We start from the raw sequence: 26,797 nt of genomic DNA, 5'->3' as shown, positions 1-26,797 counted from the left end.
TGGACCAATCTATTTAACCTTTTTGTTACTACCTTGGCACAAGCAGCAGGAATGGCTAAAAAGTTGCGGATACCAAAGCGGGGTGCTAACACGAGAAGGGCCGGGATACATACAGAAGATTCCTGGATTGACCTTAGTAACTGGGTAATAAATAGGATGAAATTTTAATTAGTGAACAGTGCAAGCTCATTGCACTTAGGCGTATAAAATAAGATTTAGCTATACATTGGGACGCCTCAGTTGGAAACAACGAGAGAGGAGAAGACCTGATATTGGTTGATTCGAAAGAGTGACTATAACCGCCAATGTGACTATGGCCATTAAAAACAAATTGTGTTAGATGCATCGGCGACGGATTCAGCAAGATAGGAAGGTCGTTAGTCTCTTGTATAAGGCATGGTGAGACCTCACCTGGAATCCTGTGTGAGTTCTGGTCTCCCATGTAAGAAGGATGAATTTCCACTGGAACGGTTCAGAGACGGGCTACATAGGATGATTCCGGGCTAGGAAAACCTGCCTTATGAAAGGACTCAAAGGCTTGGCTGTTAGCTAGCCAAAAAGGAAGCGCGGAGAGGATATGCTTGGTCTATTAAATATATCGGGATTACATTAGGGAGGGAGAGGAATTGATTTAACGTTAGTACTAATGTAGACACAAGGAAAATGGGTACAACTGGACATTAGGGAAGTTACTTGAAATTAGACGGAAGTTTCTAAACCATTTAGGAGTACTGAAGTTCTGGAACGACCTTCTGAGGGGGTAAGTGGGGCAAAAGATATTCTGCTTTAAGCTTAGCTTAATAAGTTTTGAAGGGATGGTATACTAGTGATAGTTTATTTTGGGCATTTTTTGGTTATCAGCAGTATCGTCTGTCTCATGGTCTGTTGATGGGAGGTGTTGGATGGGATGGGGATCTGAGTTATGCAGAGAGTTCTTTCCTGAGTGCTCGTGGTGAGCTTGGCCCATGCTCGTTAGCTGATCGCCTATTTGGGGTTCAGGAAGAATTTTCCTCCAGGGGCAAATGGCAGAGGCCTGGAGTTTTTCGCTTCCTCTGCCGGGTGGATGGTTCACTTGCTGTGGACTCTCTGCGCTTGAGGTCTTCAAACACAATTTGGATAACTTTCATAACTCGGACATAGGTTAGGAGTTGTTACAGAAGTAGATGGGTAGGGTTCTGTGGCCTGCTTTGTGCAGGAAGTCAGACTAGATGATCATATTGGTCCCTTCTGACCTATGAGTCTATGAGTCTATGAGTCAGCATTTTGTTTACAAACAGAGGGAGGGTGATTAAGATAAGGAAGGGCTGGTGATTAAATTAAGGATCTGGAAGTCTAACCTGTAAAACAGGAATCCCTGGGGAAGTAGTGGCTGGGAGGGAGGAGGTTGTTTTAGAGATAATATATAGGGGACTCAAAGAAATACAGCTAAGCCCTCTGAGCCAAGGTTACATTCAGAAAGGGGGAGATTTTGGGATGTATGTGAAAAGAAGGGGCCAAAACCAAGGGAAGGGACAGCAGTGGTATAGAGAAGTTTCCACTCTATCTGTATGTGGCCCCATCACCGTAGTATCTGAGCGCCTCACAGGGTCTAAGCTATTTCTCCTCACATCCCCTCGGTGAGGCAGAGCAGTGCTGAACATTGTACAGATGGGGCACTGAAGCACACTCATTCTAAAGGCCAGATTTTCAAAGGCACCTAGTATGATTTTCAAAAGTCCCTAGAAGGTTAATTGCTTTGTAAACCCCACTAGATGCCTAGCTGCATCTTTGGGTGCCTAAAAGATTTTGAAACTCTGTCCTTAACACACTGGCCTGAGATCATGCAGGAAGTCTATGGGGAAGTAGAACTCAGGTCTTTCAGAGAAAGCTCCTTATCCAGCAGATGAGCCTGTCTCTCTGCTGCATGCTGCCGAAAAAAGAGGACTCTGATAGATGAGAACAAAACCAAAGTGGCCAGTTCTCTGAGATGCCAGCAAATGGTCCCAGGAGGTTAGGCTGGATGCCCTGGTGGACAGCATGAAAAGCAGCACAGAGGTCAGGAAGGATGGAGAATGAGAGTCAGATGAGAGGAGATCACTTAACTCCCAAGAGGTGCCAGATTCTGTCCCATGCTGGGTTGTAGAGCAATGACTGCTGTGCAATTTTACGTTTTAACTGAAAACCATTTTGTTTTGTCATTTTTTTTGTTCTGAGTTCGAGAAAAGGAAAGAATCAGAAAGTGTCATAAAAGTATCAGATGTATTTATGCCTCAAATCTTAGGATTTCAGCTGTATCCAGGCCAATTCCAGAACAAAGAATAGAAATTTAATCCACAGAATCCATAAAGTTGATTATTATTATCATGGTTTGTATTATTCACTGGGCACCATCTGTGTGGTCAACACTGTTCAGAATATGTCAGAAAATGTAGTCCCTGAGCCAATGTGTATAAAATGTGTAGCCCTGGATAAGAAGGCTCAGATATTGAAGTATGAAGTATATAATTATTAAGCACACATTGATATCTGTGAGCGGAGCACTAATGGCAATAGAAGTTTTACTGGATTAAGGAGTAGAAGATTTGACCCTCCAACTTTTTTTCATGAGGAAGAGCTCCCCAGAGCTCCTGTGCCTGTCTGTTTTCCTTTCCTGCCTGCAGTGGCCGTGATAAACCTCAGAAGTCTCAATTTTTTTCTCATCTTTAAAATGTGGAATTTTCTTGTTGTTTTGTTTTAAATATTCTCTTGAGAGAACTACAACTCAGTCACTGTAGTGTTGTGTTTAAGAGACTTTTAGAAAATAACTAGCCTTTAAATAGAAATAAAAGCAGTGTTGCCAACTCTCATGATTTCGTCATGAGTCTCATGATAATTATTGTTTTCCTTAAAGCCCCAGCTCCTGGAGTCAAGTGGATATGTGATGATTTCAGAACATAAGAACAGCCGTACTGGGTCAGACCAAAGATCCATCTACTCCAGTATCCTGTATTCTGACATTGGCCAATGCCAGGTGCCCGAAAGGGAATGAAAAGAACAGGTAATCATCAAGTGATACATCCCCTGTCACCCATTCCCGGCTACTGGCAAACAGAGGCTAGGGACACCATCCCTCTCCTTCCTAGCTAATACCCACTGATGGACCTATCCTCCATAAACTTATCCAGTTCTTCTTTGAACCTTGTTATACTTTTGGCTTTAACAACATCCTCTGGCAAGGAGTTCCACAGGTTGACTGTGCATTGTGTGAAAAAATACTTCCTTTTGTTTTAAACCTGCTGCCTATCAATTTCATTTGGTGGCCCCTAGTTCTTGTGTTATGAGGAGTAAATAACACTTCCTGATTTGCTTTCTCCACCCTAGTCATGATTTTATAGACTTCTATAATATCCTCTCTTAGTTGTTTCTTTTCCAAGCTGAAAAGTCTCAATCTTATTAATCTCTCCTCATATGGCAGTTCCATACCCTTAATAATTTTTGTTGCCCTTTTCTGAACATTTTCCAATTCCAATTGGAAATGTAAAATTGGGCAACCACATCTGCACGCATATTCAAGATGTGGGCGTACCATGGAACTATTTAGAGGCAATGTGGTATTTTCTGTCTTATTATCTATTCCTTTCTTAATGATTCCCAACATTCTGTTTGCTTTTTTGACTGCTGCTACACATTGAGTGGATGTTTTCAGAGAACTATCCACAATGACTCCAACAATTCTCTCTTGAGTGGTAACTGCTAATGTAGGCCCCATCATTTTATATGTATAGTTGGGATTATGTTTTCAATGTGCATTACTTTGCATTTATTAACACTGAATTTCATCTGCCATTTTGTTGCCCAGTGACCCAGTTATGACAGATCCTTTTATAGCCCTTCGCAGTCTGCCTGGGACTTAACTATCTTGAGCAATTTTATATCATCTGCAAATTTTGCCACCTCGCTGTTTACCCATTTTTCCAGATCATTTATGAATGTATTGAATAGGATTTGGCCCAGTAGAGACCCTGGGGACACCACTATTTACCTCTCTCCATTCTGTAATCTGGCCATTTATTCCTACCCTTTGTTTTCTATCTTTAAACCAGTTACCAATCCATGAGAGGACCTTCCCTCTTATCCCATGACAGCTTACTTTGCTTAAGAGCCTTTGGTGAGGGACCTTGTTTAAGGCTTTCTGAAAATCTAAGTACACTATATCCACTGGACCCCCCTTATCCTTGTTGACCCCCTCAAAGAATTCTAGTAAATTGGTGAGGCATGATTTCCATTTACAAAAATCAAATTGACTCTTCCCCAACAAATTATGTTCATCTATGTATCTGACTATTTTGGTCTTTACTAAAGTTTCAACCAGTTTTCTCGGTACTGAAGTCAGGCTTACCTGCCTGTAATTGTTGGGATCACCTCTGGAGCCATTTAAAAAAATTGGTATCACATTAGCTATCCTTCAGTCATCTGGTACAGAAGCTGATATAAATGATAGGTTACAGACTACAGTTAGTAGTCCTGCAATTTCACATTTGAATTCCTTCAGAACTCTTGGGTGAATACCATATGGTCCTGCTGACTTATTACTGTTTAGTTTATCAGTTTGTTCCAAAACCTCCTCTGACGACCTCAATCTGGGACAGTTCCTCAGATTTGTCACCTAAAAGAATGGCTCAGGTTTGGGAATCTCCCTCACATCCTGAACTGTGAAGACCGATGCAAAGAATTTATTTAGTTTCTCTGCAATGGCCTTATTGTCCTTGTGTGCTCCTTTAGTGTCTTGATCATCCAGTGGCCCCACTGGTTGCTTAGCAGGCTTCCTGCTTCTGATGTACTTAACATTTTTTTTGCTATTACTTTTTGAGTCTTTGGCTAGCTGTTCTTCACATTCTTTTTTGGCCTTCCTAATTATATTTTTACACTTCATTTGCCAGAGTTTATGCTGCTTTCTATTTTCCTCGCTAGGATTTAACTTCCACTTTTTAAAGAATGCCTTTTTGCCTCTCACTGCTTCTTTTACTTTTGTTGGTTAGCCACGGTGGCACTTTTTTGGTTCTCTGTGTTTTTTAATTTGGGCTATACATTTATGTTGAGCCTCTATTATGGTGTCTTGAAAAAGTTTCCGTGCAGCTTGCAGGGATTTCACTTTTGGCTTTGTACCTTTTAATTTCTGTTTACCTAACCTCCCCATTTTTGTATAGCTCCCCTTTCTGAAATTAAATGCTACAGTGTTGGGCCGCTGTGGTGTTTTACCTGCCTCAGGCAGGTGCAGTATAAACTGACGGGGCCTTGGCCTACCAGGATGTTTCCAAAGTTAAATGATCTGTTCCAAGCTTGGTGAACTGCAAAAAAGTGATTGAAAGTAATCTAGATTATTCTGCAATTGTTTCAATTGTTGTAATCAAGAGTTAGGGCTTGTCTACACCACGCAGCTTTAAGCGACAAGGCAGTGTCGACACAGCCTTGTTGCTAAAAGTCAGCGTGTGTAAATGCTCTGTGTTGGTACTTTGTCAGCAAACTTCCAGCCCCTCGAGCGGCGTTAGCTTTGTTGGTGGGAGAGCTCTGCTGCCGACAAAGCTGCATTCACACTGCCACTTGCTTCGGCAAAACTTTTGTCTTTTGTGGGGGAGGGGAGCGGGGGGCTTTTTAAAGTACCCATGAAAGACAAAATTTTGTCAACAATGTCATAGTGTAGACAAGCCCTCATAGCAAATTAAGAATATACATTAAAATTTTAAATCTAACCAGTGTCCCTTAAGTGACTTGACATAAGATGTGAGAACATGCTAGTATTTGAGCTAAGTGGGTCTAATATTTAATTCTCTTTTTTTATATAGGAATTAGATACAGCTAATTTCTAAGTTATTATCTGCAAAAAAAAAACCCTAGAGTTTTCAGGTGCCTAAATAGCCCTGGAATCATGATTAAAGTTGGCTCTTCACCCCCACCATCAAAATCTGAAATGGCGCCCCAAACTGGAGTCAAGATTGTCTTCTGTGAGGCTGGGTTGATGTGGCAGCAGTGCATTGTATTCCAGTTTGAATGCCGTCTTTATAATGGTCCTCCCCCTCCCACAGGTTTAAACTATATGTGTGACTGGAAGGTGGGGCCAGCAGGAATGAAAGTGTGGAGGGAGCCTGTAAGCAATGAAGTCTGGTGACTCAAATGCACAAATGGAAAGGAAAATGCAAGAGGCAGTAAAGAGAAGATGGGTGAGTACCCTAAAAAAAACCCAAACAATGCTAGACCAGGGAAGCATGTAAGCTCTCCAAAGGACCACCCAAAACTTAATTTCTATTCTTAAAAATAACTATAAAATAAAGAAGTGAGACAAAAAAGGCAATGATATTTGCCCAAGGCTTCATGCCAGTGAGCTGCATTTTGTTTTTTCTTTCAATGAACAAGTCCCTTTAGTTGTGTGACGGACTAGAAAAGGAGGAGGGTGCCAAGGGAGCTGTTTAACAGTTACACAAGAGTCAGAGGGACCTGATTTTTTTTTTTTCTGTCAGTTCCTATTTTGCAACTTTGGTTTCAAAAGTCATTGCAATGAGGTGAAAAGAGCCGTTTCTTGCTCTTGTGGGAAATATGGTTTTAGACTTCTCTTTTCTCTAAAGCATCTAGGGCCTTCTCCCCACTTTTCTCTGTCCCCTCTCAGGGGTTGGTTTCCTCTTTGCTTCTGCAAGCGAATCTCTCACTTCTGTATTTAATGCAAAGTGTGATGATAAAGTGTAGAAGGCAGCTGCTCAGATTTTGGACTTTTCAGGAGTCAGTGGCTCAAATGTATCAACCAGTGTTACTCTAGGTGCTGCTGCCACTGCTTTCTGTAACATGTTGAGCTTACATAAGAGCTACAGACGGTTGAATGGTTAAAAATTCCAGTACTGAAGTTTTCATAGGGGGACACAGTTACAAAATGATATTGCAACAAATACAGTTTGGTTTTGCTCTTTTAGATGGGACTGGTCTGTTTCAACTGAATCATGGCACAAAGGCTGGTCAAATTTTTTTGGTCAAAACTGTTTTTCAGTGAAAAACTGGGTTTTTGACAAAACGAAGTTCTTCGTGAAAGGTGTCAGCTTTTTCTGGAAAAGGTTGACTTTTTGTTGAAAAATTGAATTTATGGGAGTTACAGTTCAAGTACCTCATGCCCCTGTTCTCCTTCATGGACTGGGTTCCCCAGCTGGACTACCTCTTCCATGATGTGCTTTGGCCATGAGACTCCCATGAGACACCACAGTGGTTCTACAAGAGGCAAGACTGTGGTGCATCATGCAAGATGTAGTCTGTCCAGAAACCATGGCTGTAGAGGAGAGGAGAATGGAGGTATGAGGCACTCAAATGACAGCTCACATGAGAACGTGCAAGGGAATTTCCCAAAAGAAATTTTATGGCTTTTGAGATTTTGCTGAAAAGTCAAAACTTTCCACTGGGGGTGGGAACACACATTTCTGACCATCTTTCTATGATACATAGGTTTAGGACTTTACGAACCAACATGATAGTTCTGTAGTGGAGATGGGACTTCTTGGTAGCAATTCTTCCTGAGTAATGGGAAGATAGGATGAGCTGCAGTGCCAGTGAGAAGTAGGCAGAGTGGGTGCAGCTAAAGGAACTTAGAGAACCCAAAGTACGCTTTTTTTGTTGTTAAATAAAGATGTCTGCAAATTTTACTGTGCCCAGGTAGCAATGTAGCTGAAAGGAGAGTGTGTCCTGCTTTTTCTGTACTGGTCCTTTAAATGTGGAGGCATTCCCTGTCTCCTACAGGAGCAACTGTGAAGCAGCTGCCATTTTGGTTTTCAGATGCACAATGTTCCAAGAGTGAATTAATGTATTTTGTCTCATGGAGACTTTATACTTGTTCTTTCTTGTTTGCCTCAGTCAGAAGTGACTCATCTAGACTGAATTTTTTTTTTACATGTTATGTCTTTCACATACCCAAAGCAAAAACATTTACCTTTTTGACTATAAAATACATGATCATTCCCTTTCCTGCACCACTTCATAGTGCACAGTACTGTATGTTCCCAGATCCCAGTCGTTCCTCCACCCACTCCTTCAATCTGTTATCTCTTCCATAATTAAAGCTAGAAACTCTTCTTCAGGTTTCAGATAGTTTGCTATTCCAGTTCAACTTTGATATGTTACCAACATTTGAAATGATGATTGTGATTTTGCAAAAACATTTAGCTTTTCTGCAAGTAAATGCTTAATGGAAAAATAGGCATTTTTATGTCTTTATATTTTTGCTTGAGATGGATGTGAGTCCCAGCGTTAGGAACTAGAGCTGAATTTCCTCAAGGCATAGGGGTGTCTAGATCTGCGGTTTGGGTTCAAGCCTATCTGTAGTTCTGACTACTTTCACGTGGCTACTTTCAAGTACAAATGCTCAGCTAGATCCTCAGTTGGTCTGAATGGTTGACTGCAGCTGAAGTTCTGTCCTCTTCTTTGAACATAATAGGACCCACAGGTGCTACTGAGGTTTCGAATGTATTCAAAATTGAGTCTGCAGCTTTTGCCTGGGCCGCACTGCTCTTTTTGAGCTAGAATTTGGAACCACTGTTGACTCTCTGCTATTCATCAGCCATCAGTTGGAACACTACCCACTGATCTGACAAATCAGATACAATGGTACTTCTCTCATTTCACTAGTTCCTGAATGTTTATAGGGATATTCCTTGCAGTCCGTATTTATATATAGATTGCCTGGCACATTGCATGCCGTGGCACCATAATGCTGGACTTCAATCTCGTTTGACATTCCTTGTAGCTGGTAGGTGAATTCTATTGGGTTATTCTGGAATAGTGGGTAGACCATCCAGGGGTGAAAGCAAGGTAAATTACTTACTGGTATGGGGGCCTGGCTCCGGGCCCCTGGAAGGGGTGGGGTCTTGAGTGGAAGGGGTGGGGGTCAGCCTCCCCTAGCCAGCCCTTCCACCCTGCCTGGCCCGCACTACCAGGGGCTCTGGCCGCTGCCGTGGTAGTGGTGGCCAGGAGCCCCGGGCCTTTTTAAATCACCGGGCCCTGGAGCAGCTGCCCCTTTTGCCTCCACCCATTGGCAGCCCTGGGGTGGGGGCAAAAGGGGCAGCAATGTTAAAGCACTGCGCTTAACGTGACCTGTGTACAGGCTGGTACCGGCGGCCACTTCTTATTGGTACACTGTACCGGCCCATACCGGCCCACTTTCACCACTGAGACCATCCAAAAAATACCGTTGGTTGGAGTTTCAAAGAAATTCACTTGATACATTTAAATAAAAGATGTATTTGTCTTGTCTTGTTTTTCTTAGCAGGCCTTACATCAGTGTGTCTAACACAACATTGCATAGGTGCTGCTGCACCCCCCGGCATGAAGTGGTTTCCATCATATCCGGGGTTTACAGATTGGTTCAATGGCTCTCTGCACCCCCTACTCTACAAATTGTTCCAGCATTCCTGCAGCATTGCAGAAACTGGACTGCCACAGTAGAAAAAGGTCTGTTCTAATAATTTTGATGGTCTATTCTAGAACTGTGCTTGTCTTTTTCCCCCTCTTGTTGACTTTGCTCTGGGTTCAATTTCACCTTGAAGTAATCTGATATTGCCTCAAAATACCACTGCTTCCAAGTCATTATAATAAATGAGTGCAGCAGATTAGAGGCAGCAATCACATGAGCTTTGTGGTGCTGGTGTGACAGAGTTCACGTCTCTGCACATCTCAGAGCATTACAGAAGCTCTCCAGTATGATTCTGGTACCTTTTGGCCTTTCAAAATCACACTTTTGGGAGCTGATAAAGAATGCAATTGTATTGAATGGCTTTATTAGGGTCACACAAGGACAGTACAGTGCTGCAGGAACTGGAAATGAGCATGAGGGAAAAAATACTTAGCACTTAAACAGCACTTTTCACCTTCAAAGCTCTTAACAAAACTAATCCTCACAACATCCGAGTGAACAAAGGAGATAAAGAATGATTAACTGTTTTGGATGCCATAATTTATGCATTCCCTCAACACTTCCCTTTTGATGTCTATTTGAATAAATTAACCTGAACCCTCAGAGAGAGATTTGAAACGCAGTGGAACCCACTCATAGTGAACTGAGATGGTCTCTGTTGAAGCAGAATGAAAGTCTCAGATTATGCACATGTACACTCTATTTGATGAACCTCCATTTAGGACTTACCTTCATTCCAAAATTGGACCATGCTGGAACATGGTTGTGAAGAACGGAGTTAGCTGACGCGGTGCTGACAGTGACTTTGCATTCAGTGTAGAGCAGAACAAATTGTATAAACTCATGTCTGCTAATGGTGATTAAACCCTGGGTAGCTCTGCAACTGAAAGGGTTTAATCATGATTAGCTCACACCCTGGCTGAGCACACTTTGTCCTGGTCTACACTGACCTTAGAGTCACAGTCAACATTGAGTTTGCTAATTTGAATCTTCAAGTGCAGGTTGGCATTTCACTTAGCTTGGGGGTTCACTCTGAAACCCAGTGCAGAATTCCTGCTGGGTTTTGTCTCCAAAACCCCACAACACTTTGGCTCATGTAGGAATCATAGAAGTGAAGTGGGAGGAATGTCACATGTCTTTGGGGCTGTAAAGGACCTGTGCACCCTGCTGCAATAGTGCTGCAAACTTGTGTGATATTTAGTGTATTACTTAAAGCCCCAGCTCCTGGAGAAATAAGAACTGCTGTACCGGGTCAGACCAAAGGTCCATCTAGCCCAGTATCTGTCTACCGACAGTGGCCAATGCCATGTGCCTCAGAGGGAGTGAATCTAACAGGCAATGATCAAGTGATCTCTCTCCTGCCATCCATCTCCATTCTCTGGGAAACAGAGGCTAGGGACACCATTCTTTACCCATCCTGGCTAATAGCCATTTATGGACTTAACCACCATGAATTTATCCAGTTCTCTTTTAAACACTGTTATAGTCTTAGCCTTCACAACCTCCTCAGGTAAGGAGTTCCACAAGTTGACTGTGCGCTGCGTGAAGAAGAACTTTTATTTGTTTAAACCTGCTGCCTATTAATTTCATTTGGTGACCCCTAGTTCTTGTAACTTTTCTTCCACTTTCTCCACATCATCATAATTTCTATATACCTCTATCATATCCCCCTTGGTCTCCTCTTTTCAAGCGAGAGAGTCCTAGCCTCTTTAATCTTTCCTCATAATGGGACCCTCTCCAAACCCTAATCATTTTAGTTGCCCTTTTCTGACCCTTTTCTAGTGCTAGAATATCTTTTTTGAGGTGAGAGACCACATCTGAACAGTATTTGAGATGTGGGCGTACATGGATTTATATAAGGGCAATATATATTCTCAGTCTTATTTATCCACCTTTTTAATGATTCCTAACATCCTGTTTGCTTTTTTGTACCACCTCTGTGCACTGCGTGACATCTTCAGAGAACTATCCATGATGACTCCAAGATCTTTTTCCTGAACCGTTGTAGTTAACTTAGCCCCCATCATATGTATGTACATTGGGGTTTTTTTTCCAATGTGCATTACTTTACATTTATCCACATTAATTTCATTTGCCATTTTGTTGCCCAATCACTTAGTTTTGAGTGAGATCATATTGAAGTTCTTCACTCTGAAATATTAGTATCATCTGCAAACTTTGCCACCTCACGTTTACCCCTTTCTCCAGATAATTTATGAATAATTGAATAGAACTGATCCTAGGACTGACCCTGTGGGAACACCACTAGTTACCCTCTCCATTCTGAGAATTTACCATTAATTCCTACCCTTTGTTCCCTGTCTTTTAACCAGTTCTCAATCCATGAAAGGACCTTCCCTTTTATCCCATGACAGCTTAATTTACGTAAGAGCCTTTGGTGAGGGACCTTGTCAAAGGCTCTTCTGGAAATCTAAGTACACTGTCCACTGGATCCCCTTCAAAGAACCCTTCAAAGACACATCAGATTAGTAAAACACAATTTCCCTTTAGAGAAAACCATGTTGACTGTTGCTCACGGTTTATGTTTTCTATGTGTCTGACAATTTTATTCTTAACTATTGTTTCGACTAATTTGCCGACCAACCGAGTTAGACTTACGCGTTGTATTGCCGGATCACCTCTAGAGCCTTTTAAATTTGGCGTTACATTAGCTAAACTCCAGTCATTGGGTACCGTAGCCAATTTAAAGGACAGGTTACAAACCTTGGTTAATAGTTCCTCAACTTCACATTTGAGTTCTTTCAAAAACTCTTGGTGATGCGTTGGGTCCCCGTGACTTGTTAATGTTGAGTTTATCCATTAATTCCAAAACCTCCTCTAGTGACACTTCAATCTGTGACAGTTCCTCAGATTTGTTCACCTACACAAAGCCAGCTCAGGTTTGGGAATCTCCCTAACATCCTCAGCCTTGAAGACTGAAGCAAAGACTCACAAAGTTTCTCCGCAATGACTTTATCGCTTTAAGCACTCCTTTGTATTTCGTTGAGTCAGGGCCCCACGGTTTGTTTAGCAGGCTTCCTGCTTCTGAGATGTACTTAAAAAACATTTTGTTATTACTTTGGAGTTTTTGGCGTACCGTTCTTCAAACTCCTCTTTGGCTTTTCTTATTACACTCAGCACTTAAGTTGGCAGTGTTTATGCATCCTTTCTATTTGCGCTCACTAGAGATTTGACATAGTCCATCCCTTTTATAAAGGAAAATCTTTTCTTCTCTCACTAATTCTTTTACATGGTTGTTAAGCCACAGTGGCTCTTTTTTAGTTCTTTTACTGTGTTTCTTAATTTGGGGTATACATTGAAGTTGGGCCTCTATTATGGTGTCTTTAAAAAGCGCCCATGCAGCTTGCAGGGATTTCACTTTAGTCACTGTACCTTTTAACTTTTGTTTAACTAACCCCCTCATTTTTGTATAGTTCACCCTTTTGAAATTAAATGCTACAGTGTTGGGCTGTTGAGATGTTCTTCCCACCACAGGGATGTTGAATGCTATTGTATTATGGTCACTATTTCCAAGCAGTCCTGCTATAGTTACCTCTTGGACCAGCTCCTGCACTTCATTCAGGATTAAATCTAGAGTTGCCTCTCCCCTTGTGAGACAAGTGATTATGTGTGAATCCTAGCTTTCATTTCTGAAAGAGTAGGTTTCTAGTCCTCATTCTGGTTGCATATAAAAGCTTGAAAACGTGGAACTGAAAGTTTCAAACCCAGAAGATCCTAAAAAATGTATTTTTTTAAAGCTCCTGATATTTAAGCTAATGTCATTATTTTTTTTCAGTCTGACTCATGAGTATCAAACATTTGCAAATAGCAATTATGTACAAAAGGGCTGGATTAAGTGTGGACACTACAGGCTTATGCCTGAGATCCCAGCTCCCAGAGTCAAGTGATTATATCAGAATTGAAAAAGGGAAAGTTTCTAGACCTCATTGTTGCCCATAAAAGCTTGAAAAAACAGGTTGAGGTTAAGAGTATGTCTACACTAGAAACACTACAGCAGCACAGCTGCAGCATAGACACTTACTACAGAGAAGAAAGAGATTCTTCAGTCGCTGTAGTAAATCTACCTCTCTGAGAGATGGTAGCTAGGTTGACGGAAGGATTCTTCAAACGTGTCCTCTACTCACTACATTGGCTTCCCATAGAATTTTGAATGAAGTTCAAGGACTCAGTCCTTACTTCCAAAGCTCTCTATGACGTGGGCAAAGAATATTTAAGGTTCATCCAAAGTTCCAGGACAAAGAACTTGGTCAGCAACTACGCTTCTCTGGCACAATGAAACTCTCAACAATAAGAGTAAAACTCATCAGTGTGGGAGCTTGAACCTTCCCAGGAAGGGGTGGTGGTGGTGGTTTGAGACTGTGGAATAAACTCCCCCAGGACCTAAGGACTATCACAAACTGCATCACTCGCTGTTCCAAGTGCAAGGTCCATTTCTTTGACGTTGCCGTCTCTAACATAAACACGCAGCAAGATGTGTGTTTATATTAAACAAAAAGCAAAAAGCACTGTACCAAAACTAGAACCTCCACTCCATACACTTCGCCCTCTGGGGAGCAGATGAGAGAATAAATCACACATGACAAATGTGTAGTCATGTTGTTTAATGAACACATGGAAGGTATCACTGTATGTCACTGATCATCAATGCTTGCCATAGTGGTTTGAGAATCAGTCCAGTTTCATGTATGAAATAAAACCAAAGACTCCTACAAAGGGTCCTGTGGCTAGAAATGCATACAGCACTCTGGATGTCGGACTTTATTGCTAATTACGCACAATAGTGTCTGGCTGCATGTAAATATACCAGATGTATCCCATTTTCCAGGAATGGGTTGAAATCAGCCACAGAGGTGGGGCAATAAGTTGTAATCAGCACCGTGTGACCCTTAAGGAAACTGCTTGACTTGCTGCACGACCTGCCATTGAATTATTTCACAGAGATCTTTCATTTTCAGATGAAAAGAAGGCCAGTATATGAAATTCATTTTGTGGCAGTTCTTCAGATCTCTGATAAGAAGCTCTCTTGACTCTGCAAGTAACATCCAGGAGTGGCTGGTGTTTAGTGCTTAGCAGGGTCAGCATCACTAAAATCTCCTCCTTAAGCAGACTTGATTAGCACTGTGTTACTCCAGTTTTATGCTGTTGTAACTCCCACTGAAGTCAGTGAATCACATCCTCCTCCTGGATGAGAAGACATCAGAGCCTAGAGAGGTTTTTTTTCTGGATTATTTTAGATGGTTCCTATAAACTGATTGTACATCTGCCAGGGGAGCCCACCTCCCATTTAGAAAGCCCTGCTCTCATGGTAACTGAAGGCGTCTCTGGAGGGTTGAGAGCTATACTAAAGCCTGTATGTGCAACATTCTCTAAATGAGATAGAATGGAGGTCTCTAGAAGGTGTATCTTGTGGTACACCTAAACAGTAAATTTACCATGAGACTGCTCACAAAACACCATTGTTCAGTTCTTAGTCTTTAACATTCGTGTGAGGTGGATGTGCTTTTTGATGACCTTCACTTCACACAAAAAGAGAGCTAATCTCAAGGTCTTACTGGATATCTGGTATAACTTTGGCTCACCTATTTAATACTAAACCTGGACACCATAAAATATTCCAATTTTGCATGTCTTAACAAAATCACAGGCTCCCTACAGTTCTTCTTGATGCATTGTACTCTGTAAATATAATTTAGAATACTGTTTTGGCATTGTTTAATTATGTCTGGGTAGTCCCATGCTCTTTCATAGAGGGAACTGTATCTTAACATTAATTGCCTTATGGACTACTTCCCCTACTGTTTGCGATCCCTTAATGTCCCTGTGGCAGCGACAGCAATTGCCTACATTGGAAAGGAGTTAGTTGGAAATACTATCTTTTAATGCAATATAGCAACTAGAAATAAGAAGGAAGGACTGACACCATGTGATCAGTCATCTCTCTGGGGATCAAGAGCCAGATGGGCATTCAAACTGTCACACCGAGGTATTTTGGATAGCGCAAATGAAAACATTTTCAAGGGAACTCTAGTTCTTTGATTGCTGTCCATTAGGAATCGATGCTAGAAAAGACCAGTGGGGAGCTGGTTTCATGTGGCTTGGAATAATTCAGGAACAAAAGCAATTGCAGGAGACTGCTTGAGGAAAATAAATAAATAATTATGAAGCATCTGGCTCAATCTAGCTGCCATAAAACAATGAGTAATGGAGAGAGAACCTTCTTTTATCAAGTGCATGATTTAACATTTACCCTGTAGAAGCAGGAAGCAAGAGTTTTCCCCACCCACTAACTTCTCCCTAACAGCTAAAGCTCCCAGCAAGCTTATTTCCTTTAATTAAAAAGAGAGTCCATGTTCAGATAACATACACACCAAGGGAGAGAGACCAGCAATCTGATTTAACTTGGAGTGATGGGAAAAGCAGGAATTGGTGTTATGTAAAATTAAAGTTGGTGCAAAGATTAATAAAGAAGACAACCCGTTAGCATGGTACTACTGAATGATCAAAGATAGTCATTCTGGATTTATAAAATATGATCCCATGCTTTACAGATCTGCTTTATATCTGACAGCTCATGTTGTTGCTTCTATTAAGAAAAAAAAGTGGAGCTGTAAACACTGTATATTTGGTCCTCAGGAAGCCTTCAATTCATATGGTAAAGACCTTTGGGGGATGGGAAGAATAACTGACCTGGACTCCACTAAGGGCATGTCTACACTAGAAATGCTACAGCAGCACAACCGTAGTGCTGCAGCTGTACCTCTGTGGTGTAAACACTTACTCCAGTGGTTTGTCTGTCAGGCCTGGTCTACACTTTGGCAGAGGGTGGTCGATCTAAGATACGCACCTTCAGCTATGACAATAGCGTAGCTGAAGTCCACGTATCTTAGATTGGCTTAGATTGACTTTGCGTCCTCGCAGCACAGGATCGACAGCTGCCACTCCCCCGTCAACTCCGCTTTCGCCTCTCGCCCTGGTGGAGTTCCAGAGTCAATAGTGAGTGCATTCGGGGATCAATGTGTCATGTCTAGATGAGACACAATACATCAATCCCCGATAGATCAATCACTACCCGTCGGATTGGCGGTAGTGTAGACATACCCTCACTGTAGTAAATCTACCTCTCTATGGGCATGGCTACACTTGCAGATGTAGAGCGCTGGGAGTTAAACCAGCCTTCGGAGACCACTGCCATGTGTTTACACTGTCAGATTCAAGCACACTGGCATGGCCACATTAGTAGCTCTTGCAACACCACAGAGAGCAGTGCATTGTGGTAGCTATCCCAGCATGCAAGTGGCTGCAATGTGCTTTTCAAATGGGGTGTGTGTGGAGTGAGATAGGCAGTGTGTTGTGTGTATGTGGGGGGAGAGAGGGTGGGTTTTTGGGGTGCTGAGAGTGTGTCAGCATGCTGTCTTGTAAGTTCAGACAGCAGCAGACTCCCCCTTTCCCCTACCTCTCGCTCTCACACACACTCACAGCAGTAACATTCCACAGTAATGGGTTGCTTTTCCCAGAGCAGATAAGTATGCTGGCTGTCAGAAATGGAGCTTTGAAAGAGGATATCCACATTTCTACAGCTGGTTCCAAAGCAATGAGAAGAGTGGCCACTTGACTTCAGGGGATTATGGGATGTTTCCAGAGGCCAATCACAGAGCAGTAATGCAACACCTCATTCACACTGATGCCAGGGTGTTTCAGCCAGAGTGCAGCAAGCTTTATGCTTCTCCTGGAGGTGGATTACCAGGAGCGCTCCAGCTGCAGAGTCCAGGTGCTCTAAGTGCCTTGCCAGGGGTGCCTGGGGCTTCTTTAATGCACTCTAACTTGCAAGTGTAGCCAAGCCCTAAGAAGTGGTAGCTAAGTTCATGGAAGAATTCTTATGTCGACCTAGTGCTGTCTACACTAGGACTTAGGCCAGCTTAATTGCGTCACACCCCTGAGCAACATAGCTAAGTCAATCTTACTTTCTAGTATAGACCAGCCCTCGGAGTGAAAGTATTCCGAATTGCATGGATAGGGTTGTTTTTTTTAAAAAAAAAGATGATTAAGTGATGTCATGATGGTGAGCTATCCAATATGCCAAACCCTGTGACTGGTTTCTTAGCATTGAAAAGATGCCAATAAATCAGGTTTTAGTGTGAGTGTGTTCATAGACTTTAAGACTTTAAGGTCAGAAGGGACCATTATGATTGTCTAGTCCAGAGGTGGGCAAACTGCCGCCTGCAGGCCACATCTGGCCCGCGGGGCCATCCTGCCCAGCTCCTGGATGGCCCCAGCTCCTCCCCTGCTGTCCCCTTTCCCCCACAGCCTCAGCTCACTGTGCAGGCAGCATGGCAGCATGGCTGGCTCCAGCTGGGCGGTATGGCTCAGGGGCAGATTTACAAGTGAACACAGGGTGCCCTGGCACAGGGCCCCCTAACAACAGGTGGACCAGGGGCTGGGCACTCGGGCAGCTCAGCACCCACACAACCCCCCCTCTAGGGGGGAGGGGCTTCACTACAGGGGCAGGGGAGTGGGCAGGCGGTGCGGGTGGTGGGAGCTCGAGGAATGTGGCCGGAGGACTCAGGAGGAGCACCAGGTGGCTGCGCAGCTGTCAGGAGAGAAGCGGCGCTTTGAAGGGGAAACTGCTTCTTCTCTCCGGCTGTGCAGCTGCCCTTGCTCCTCCTGAGCCCTCTGCTTATGTTTGCAGGGCCACATTCTGAAAGGGGCTTAGGAGGGGGGTTGGATAGGGGGTGGAATCCCAGGGGGGTAGTTGGGGCAGGGATCCTGGGAGGGGGCGGTCAGGGGACAAGGAGCAGGGACAAGGCCGGCTCCATGCCCCAGCGCACCAAGCGCATGCTTGGGGCGGCATACCGCGGGGGGTGCCCTGCCGGTTGTCGGGAGGGCGGCAGGTGGCTCCGGTGGACCTCCTGCAGACGTGCCTGCAGAGGGTCCACTGGTCCCACGGCTCCGTGGGCATTGCAGGGCACGCTGCGGGAGTGTCCACGGCAGGCCGCAGGACGGCGAGTGCAGAGCACCCCCGCTGCGTGGCGCCATGCTTGAGGCGGCGAAATGGCTTTAGAGCGCATGGGGGGGGCCCCCCATTTGGGGGGGGGTTGGAAAATGGTTCGGGTTTGGGGGGAGTCAGGGGACAGGAAGTGGGAGGGGGCAGGGGCCAGGCTGTTTGGGGAGGCCCAGCCTTTCCTACCCGGCTCTCCATACCATTTTGCCACCCTGATGTGGCCCTCGGGCCAAAAAGTTTGCCCACTCCTCAGTCTGACCTCCTGCACAACAGAATCTCACCCACCCACTCCTGCATCAAACCTCTAACCTATGTCTGAGATATTGAAGTCCTCAAATCGTGGTTTAAAAACTTCAAGGTGCAGAGAATCCTCCAGCAAGTGACCCATGCCCCATGCTGCAGAGAAAGGCGAAACCCCCTTAGGGCCTCTGCCAATCTGTCCTGGAGGAAAATTCCTTCCCGACACCAAATATGGCCATCAGCGAAACCCTGAGCATGGGGCAAGACTCACCAGCCAGACACTCAGGAAACAATTCTCTGTAGTCACTCAGATCCCACCCCATCTAACATCCCATCACAGGCCATTGGGCATATTTACCACTAATAGTCAAAGATCAATTAATTGCCAAAATTGGGCTGTCCCATCATACTATCTCCTCCATAAATGTATCAAGTTAGTCTTGAAGACAGATATGTCTTTTGTCCCCACTGCTCCCCTTAGAAGGCTGTTCCAGAACTTCACTCCTCTGGTTAGAAAACTTTATCTAATTTCAAGTCTAAACTTCCTGATGGCCAGTTTATATCCATTTGTTCTTGAGACCACATTGGTACTGAGCTTAAATAATTCCTCTCCCACCCTGATATTTATCCCTTTCTATATTTATAAAGAGCAATCATATTGCCCCTCAGCCTTCTTTTGGTTAGGCTAAACAAGCCAAGCTCTTTGGGTCTCCTTTCATAAGACAGGTTTTTCATTCCTCGGATCATCCTAGTAGCTCTTCTCTGTACCTGTTCCAGTTTGATTTCATCCTTCTTAAACATGAGAGACCCTCTTTTTGTGCCAAGGTCAGTAATAAAAAGATTAAATAAGATTGGTCCCAAAACCGATCCCTGAGGAACTCCTCTAATAATTCTCTCCTGCCTGACAGTTGACCTTTCAGTATGACCCGTTGTAGTCTCCCCTTTAACCAGTTCCATATCCATCTTTCAGTTTTCATATTGATTCCCATCTTTTCCAATTTAGCTAATAATTCCCCATGTGGAACCGTATCAAATGCCTTACTGAAATCAAGGTAAATTAGATCCACTGTGTTTCCGTTGTCTAAAAAATCTGTTACCTAGTTTGGCACGAACTACCTTTTTAAAAACCATGTTGTATTTTGTCCCAATTACCATTGACCTTAATGTCCTTAACTACTTTCTCCTTCAAAATTTTTTCCAAGACCTTGCATACTATAGCTGTCAAACTGACAGGACTGTAGTTACCCAGGTCACATTTTTCCCCTTTCTTAAAAACAGGAACTATGTTAGCAATTCTCCAGTCATACGGTACAACCTCTGAGTTTACAGATTCATTAAAAATTCTTGCTAATGGGCTTGCAATTTCATGTGCCAGTTCATTTTAACTATTTGGGGCACAATGGGCCAGACTGTGAACCCAGTTATACCAGAGTAACTCTATTGACTAGTGTTACACTAGTCAACTGAAGTCAGTAGAATTACTTGTAACTTCACTGTGCTCCTCCTCAACCCTTTACATAGTAATATGGCAAACTTCAGGAAAATGGCTTTCTACAAGAGTATGCTTAGTCCACTGCTAAGAGTCCTTAGACCACTCCTAAGAGGTTGCAGTTTTGTACTGTTTGCAATTTGCTGTGCTGCAAATAAAGTGTACCCACTTGACTATTTTGATTATTGAATTTAAGATTATATATATGTTTGTTTACCCTTCTCCTTCTCCTGAAATTTCAGTTCATGAACATTGGGCCTGATTTGACTTGAAAAAATTAAAGAAAAAGCCAGATATGAGGTATGAAGTCAGCTTCTTATTTAAACACTCTTTCTGCTAGTGAGAAGACCAAGTTGGGCCTGATGGCCTTCCGTAAGGTCTGGATCTCCTTCCAGATGTCAACCCAAATATTGGCTTTGTATCATCCCTTTTGAAACTTTCCCTGAAATTCCCTGGTAGTTGCTCAATACATACTGGAAGCGAAGCCTTTAATAATTGATATACCCATTTCTTTATTTTCCAGAGAGCCTCCAGATTCCAAGTTGGAGATGAGGGTTGTTAAAAACATCTATCCCATCCTCTAGAACAGGGGTAGTCAAAGCGGACTGTGGGCCAAATCTGGATTTCCAAATGCTTTTGAATGAGCTCTGAAATCTTTTTATTTACTTATTATTAGCATTTGTTTTTATTATTGTTTTCTCTGGAATCTGGACCTTAGTTTTTGGGTGTTGGTTAATCAGTTGAAGATGTATGTCTAGGAGGGGCTGTTCAATCAGCTGAAACTAGTTGTCTCCAAGTGTTGACACCAACATAGAATAGTTGTACAAACACTGGCTAACCATAAGACTCTTCAAGAAACTTTGTTATAAAAGCCCTTGGAAAATACATTACCCCCTTAGATATCTACAGCAGCAAGCGCCTAGTGTACTCTCTGAGGACGGTGTCCTTGGAACACTTGAGAATGCTGATTAACATGAACTAATCAAATTACAGTTATATAGACACACTATAAGCAGCCGCTGATGGGTGTGTCAGAGTTATGCTCCATCAACTTTGTTTGCATGCAGTTTCAGAGAAGGAGCATGACACTTGAATAGCACTGAAATCTGCTCAGGGCACTTAACTACATTACCTTCTCCTCCCCTTCCCCAGAGAATTGCCATTTAAAATGTAAACTGAAGAGATCAAGAATGTTATTATGGTAGAGGTCACTCTGAAGTACAAAGAGATCAGAGTCAAACTTTCGTGTTGCAGATTCCTTTCATATCTCTGGATAAAACTCTTCTGTTATGGTTCCTCTTTTTCACTTAGTCAGCAAAATGGTGTTAACAATGTAAGAATCACTTGACTATATTTGTCTGCCAGGCAGTTTGCTTCTTGGAAGCCCTCTCCCTTGTGGAGGCGATCCTTTTCTTAAACAAAATATTGTCTAATATCCAGAAATATATGCATGGGGACCAAGAGTAAAAATGCAGTTAATCTTCCAATCACAAGGCAGGTACAAATAACAAAAATGGTATTATTGTAGCCCCTACAAGCCCCAGTCATGGACCAAGACCTCATTGTGTCAGGTGCTGTACAAACAGAGCAGAGAGACAGTCCCTGCCACAAAGAGGGTACGTTAGTTACTCTCAACTATTTGGAGACTAGACCAATGTTTCGGTAATTGGACTAAATTAATCCAAGTCCCTGAAATCTATGATGTTTTCACCAGGGATGGCCTTAACTCTATTTCTTTGATGTGCCCATCCCCATGGAATCTGAGAGAGAATTTGGCCTATTCTGTTCAACAAACCACTTGATTAAAAGACTGAAGCTTTTAGTCACTTTGTCAAATTGCCATTTCACTCAGGCACTTAGTCAAAGAGTTTTAAAATATTATGATGTTTCTAGTCTGATTTTCCTGAAAAGCTGTATAAAACAGGCACTCAGACAGACTATGAAGTAATAAACAAGTGATTAAACTGGCAGTGAAGCTTCACATGTGATAACTTTGAGTTCTTCTTACATGTTTCATATATAATGAATGATAAAACTTGTGGAAGAGATATTATACCACTATGCTTCAGGGTTTATGCCAGTTTCAAACTATTGGCAAGTGGTATGAGATTTAATGTTGGGAGCAAATTATCCCACATCTGCCTCCTGCAGCACACTTATAGCTTCTCCTGAAGCATCTGGTACTGGCCACTGTCGGAGACAGGATACAAAGCTAAATGGACCTTGGATCTCATCCCTGTCTTGTGTTTCTGTAGACACTGAATATATATTACATACGAGAGAGGCATTTGAGCATGTTGAAACATTTAATTTTTTCCTAATTCCTTTTGCCTTATTTCATATGTTGCAAGTGAATGCCAAATCACTTGAAGTATATGAAAGCTATCCTTTTTGACTTAGTAAATCCTGCCGAACACAATCTACCATTATTCCACATTCTAATAAATGCAAAATCAATCTCTCTACACTCCTGGCGCATCTATCAGTTGGTCCTCCGTATAACTCTTCTCTCTTGATTGCTTTTGGCATTGGAAGGATCTTCAAGATGATGGCCTGGGTTACTTCTGTCTTAATACGTTTTCCAAGGTTTCTGAAGTGATTTGTGGTCATGATCGATCTTCCTTCACTTTGATCACTTATACCCTGGTAGACTCTATAGTTATCCCACATGCTCACAGTATAGGCGTTACGTCTGGGAGACAGTGTAGCAGCCTATTTACTTCTCTGGGCCACCGCTTTCTCAGCTTAGGTTGCTCACTATGGAATTACTGATCAGGATTTTTTTTCTTATTTTTTTTTGGATTCCTTTCTTGCAGTTCATGGCTCTTTGTCATTAATTGAGCTGCTCTTTGCTTCCACCTATCTTCAGTTGTCTGTCTAGGTCTTACACTGCACTCGCCATAGTAACATTTGACCTTATTTTGGCTTTAGTCAGTTTTTTGTTGCCATCTTGGTGAACTGCAAAGCAAAAATGAACATTTAATACCAGATTTATATGCTGGAACTAAGCCCCATTAATCAGGCTGTGTAGGGCACTGGGCACAGAAATAAAATCTTGACTAATTTAATTAAAAATGTCTTTCACTTCCTGAAATCCACTTTGTTTTTCCTCCAGCATTGTCAATATCCCAGGATGTAAAATCACTAATAGCCAGGATGAATCCTGGTCCCATTCAATCAATGAGAGTTTTTCCATTGACTTCAGTTGGGCCAGGATCTCACCCTAACAGCCTTATTGTAACCCATATCTGATGTCACAGAATGATGCATTCTGGGATTTCTTCAGAGGAAGTACCCTGAGGCTGTCAGACTGGGAGGGAATGAGGGAGAAGAGTTTTACAGAGGTTGGCTAACATTTATTTCTGGGCTGAATATTCCCAGCTGGATTTGTGGGGTTAAAATTAATGTTCCACTTTTGCTTTGCAATTCACCTTTAATGTTCTTCTGCCATTCAGGAGAACATGCCTGTCATGTACAGCAGTACTTATTAGTATTCCTACTCCACCGACGTCCAAGATTTCTGGGCTAGGCAGCTACTTAAGCTCTTATTCCAAACCTTTGACCTCACACTGACACCATGAAAAGCTATCCTTCTGACATGACAAGCAGCCCTGTGGTTTCTGGGCATTGCTACATCTGAAATATCTCATAAGTCTATGCAGTGTAACAAGCAAAGTTGCCTGGCTTGAAAGATATTCTAGACCTAGCACCAGAAGGTCCGTTGGGAAAGCAATTTATCAACACAGATGAAAGATGAGAATAGCTGAAGGGGCTTTTGACACAGTGGGAGTAGCTTGGGCGGGGGCTCACAAATCGATGCACTTTGTAAGCATCCCTGCCTGGACCAAGTTGGGAGACAGTTGATTGAGAGTGATCAACCAGTTAAGAAGGGGATTCATCTCATCAGCTGGGGCCTGTTAAATGGGAGATATGAATAGAGAGGGGAGGGCTGGAAGGAAGGGCAAAGAAGTCCAGAATTTCAGAGTGGTGAAACTCTCTTCCCACCCTTTCACCCTATGAGAAACCTTGAGAAAAACTTTATGGTGATATAACATGAAGCTGCATAAAACATTATATATAAAGTAAGCTAGGGTAAGAGTATGCAAGGGCTGCTTGCAAAGAGAAATCCAGGGTGAGGGAGCCCCCCTTCCTTTACACAACTGCATGTAGAAAAGTGAGGTTGCTTCTTGCATTGCCAGTAGTATATCCCTGGAGTAGTCTATTGTTGAAAACCCCAAAACTTTTGACTAAAATGAAAAATCTTAGTCAAATCCATTTTTTGTCCAAAAAAGTTTATATATAGATATATAGATATAGATATATTTAATCAGCTCAGGTCAGTGGAGACGCAAGGCCCGATTCTCCTTTCACCAATGCCAATCTCTTGTACCGGAGTAACGTCATTACTTTCATTGGAGTTAGTCCTGGTTTGCCCCAGTGTTAGTGAGAGGACAATCAAGCTCATACATGTTGGAGCTGACCTAGGGTACATCTACACTTCGAGCTGGCCGTGAAAATTCCAACACGAGGAGACATCAGATTGAGCTAGCTCACTAAGAACAGAGTGTAAACATGGCGGTGCCAGCAGCGGGAGGGGCGAGCCTCTCTGAGTACACCCCTGTCTGAAACCCTAAGCAGGTACTCAGGGTGGCTTTGTCAGATGTGAGAGCAGAATGGGGCTTTGTCACGGGGATCTTAATTATGTTCTTTCTTGTTTGCTCTTCTCAATATAAATAATTATTCTGGCCGAAAGTATCTGTGTATGGGGAAACAGTAGTTAAGGTGTATGCTCTAAATCAACACATTTTGGCTAATAAGCTGAGATAGGCGGGAGAATCATTGACTCACATACACCCAGCAAGCAATTCTTCTCATGATTTAAAGCAACTTGAAATTTAGCCCACTGCCTCTGTAAAAGCCTGCTACTTGTTAACGGAGACGTGTCGGGGAGGAGGGAGGGAAGTAATTCACACAAGGAGTTATTGTTAAAATAAAAGTAACGGTAAAGCTTCCATCCAATATCTAATTAATTTTTTCCTAAAACAGTACATCCATTTATAATACGTGAAGCCTGATTTTGTTCTCATAGGAATGGGCTGGTTAAGGATTTTATTACAAATATTTATTTACTCCTCTTGCCACTTGCTGGTTTTATTTTTAATGGATTTGCAAAGCTGCAGGAGAGCTGTAGGGGAGAAAAAGCCTCATGGGGAGCCCTTTGTGTCTGGATGAACTGAAAAAGAAACTCTAGGGTGTTCATTTGCCATGAATCACTTTTCACATTACGTGCGTAATATGAGTGAGATGTCTGTGAATCTAATTCCCTTTGTCCCAATAGTAAAGCAGATTAGTACAATAGAAGAGACGCAAGGCCAGCAAAGCGACCAACTTGAAAAGGAAGCACCATTCAGTGAATTCATTTTCAGCTATTTCAGCGCCGTTTGCTCCTTTCCTTTTCAACAGATTTAAAAAACAAACCTACAGTCCACAGGAAATGCCTCTGTCAAGCATGTCTGCTGCAGTCTAGCTAAGCATGGTAGCAGCTTTCCACAGCCTGATTCCTTCCTACTATCACACCAGGTCTCTTGTCACTCTAAGTGGGAGAAGAGACAACATGCACCTCCACAGCCAAACTTTACCTTAGGAAAACAGTAGATCTATGCCATGACAGCCTCCTGCCTCGATTTCACAAGAGGGGTAAGAAGGATGAAGATTAAAGGGTTTTGTCTAACTTCAAGATAAAAATCCCAGTTGCACAGCCTTTTTGTGCCAAATTACCTCTATTTTTGGCAGCTATTTATTAATCTTCGGAGAATTTACCTGACTTGTTTCCTCTCCCTGTTATCTTTGATCTCAGCAGGAGGTTTTTATGAAGCAAAAAACCTGAAGGACTAAGCTCATTCCAACTAGAAAATCAGGGCTTACTCAGAAACTTAACCCTTTCATTCATCACCTGGAATGGGAACCCTCCCTGGTATGCAGTAACAACTTTATTTTCCTTATAAATATAAAATGGAATTTTAAAGATCTCACCACAACTTTTGTAATATATTTCCAAATCGTTCTCCTTGCAGACTGTGTGCATAGGCCACTTTGTGCTGAGACTGGGATAAAACAGGACTAAAATGAGAATGGCAGCATTAAACATCTTCATGGTGGTGATGGTGAGGTGGTCTCTGTAATTATTTCTCTCTCTTGTCACCAAGGCGAGAAGGGTAGTTTTCCACTTCCTCTCTCCAATGACTGTGACAACTGTAAGAGGTTACTATATTAACCTGCACAGGGATTCAGTGATCCAATACAGGCTCACAGCTTGAAACAACGTAGTGTAAGCAAGTGGCTAATCAGAATTCTGAGTGTGTTAGTTCCGTATGTTCAGACTTCTGCTTTCTGTTTCATGTTAGTTTAAGCTAATGATGAATGATCTACTAACACCTTCTCATTGGAAAAGCTCCACTCAGCAGCCTTAATTCTTTGTTGAACTAGATAGATAACTATTTAATCTCTCCCACCTTCCATTCTCATGTTGTAGTTGGGTACTTGGGGGCTCAGAGTATAAGACAATCTTAGCTTGGCATTTCAGGCTGCAAAACACAGGCAAAATTCATAGAATCATTAGACTGGAACTGGCCTCGAGAGGTCTTGTAGTCCA

The 26,797-nt window shown here is 42.6% G+C and overlaps 1 protein-coding gene across 1 annotated transcript in view; it reads right to left on the bottom strand.

Moving 5' to 3' along the window:
* Nucleotides 1-26,433, bottom strand: part of LY86 (lymphocyte antigen 86) — a 43,928-nt gene extending 17,495 nt beyond the window's left edge. The window contains exon 1 of the mRNA XM_032773061.2: nucleotides 26,179-26,433. Within this exon, the coding sequence (XP_032628952.1) occupies nucleotides 26,179-26,299 (121 nt within the window). The 5' untranslated portion in view covers nucleotides 26,300-26,433. The remainder of the gene's footprint in view (nucleotides 1-26,178) is intronic.
* Between the last annotated feature and the right edge of the window lie 364 nt (nucleotides 26,434-26,797).

This window comes from Chelonoidis abingdonii, chromosome 2, assembly GCF_003597395.2.
Source record: "Chelonoidis abingdonii isolate Lonesome George chromosome 2, CheloAbing_2.0, whole genome shotgun sequence".
Lineage (NCBI taxonomy): Eukaryota > Metazoa > Chordata > Testudines > Testudinidae > Chelonoidis > Chelonoidis abingdonii.
Note: the sequence above shows the minus strand (reverse complement) of the source record. Positions and strands in the feature narration are given on the sequence as shown.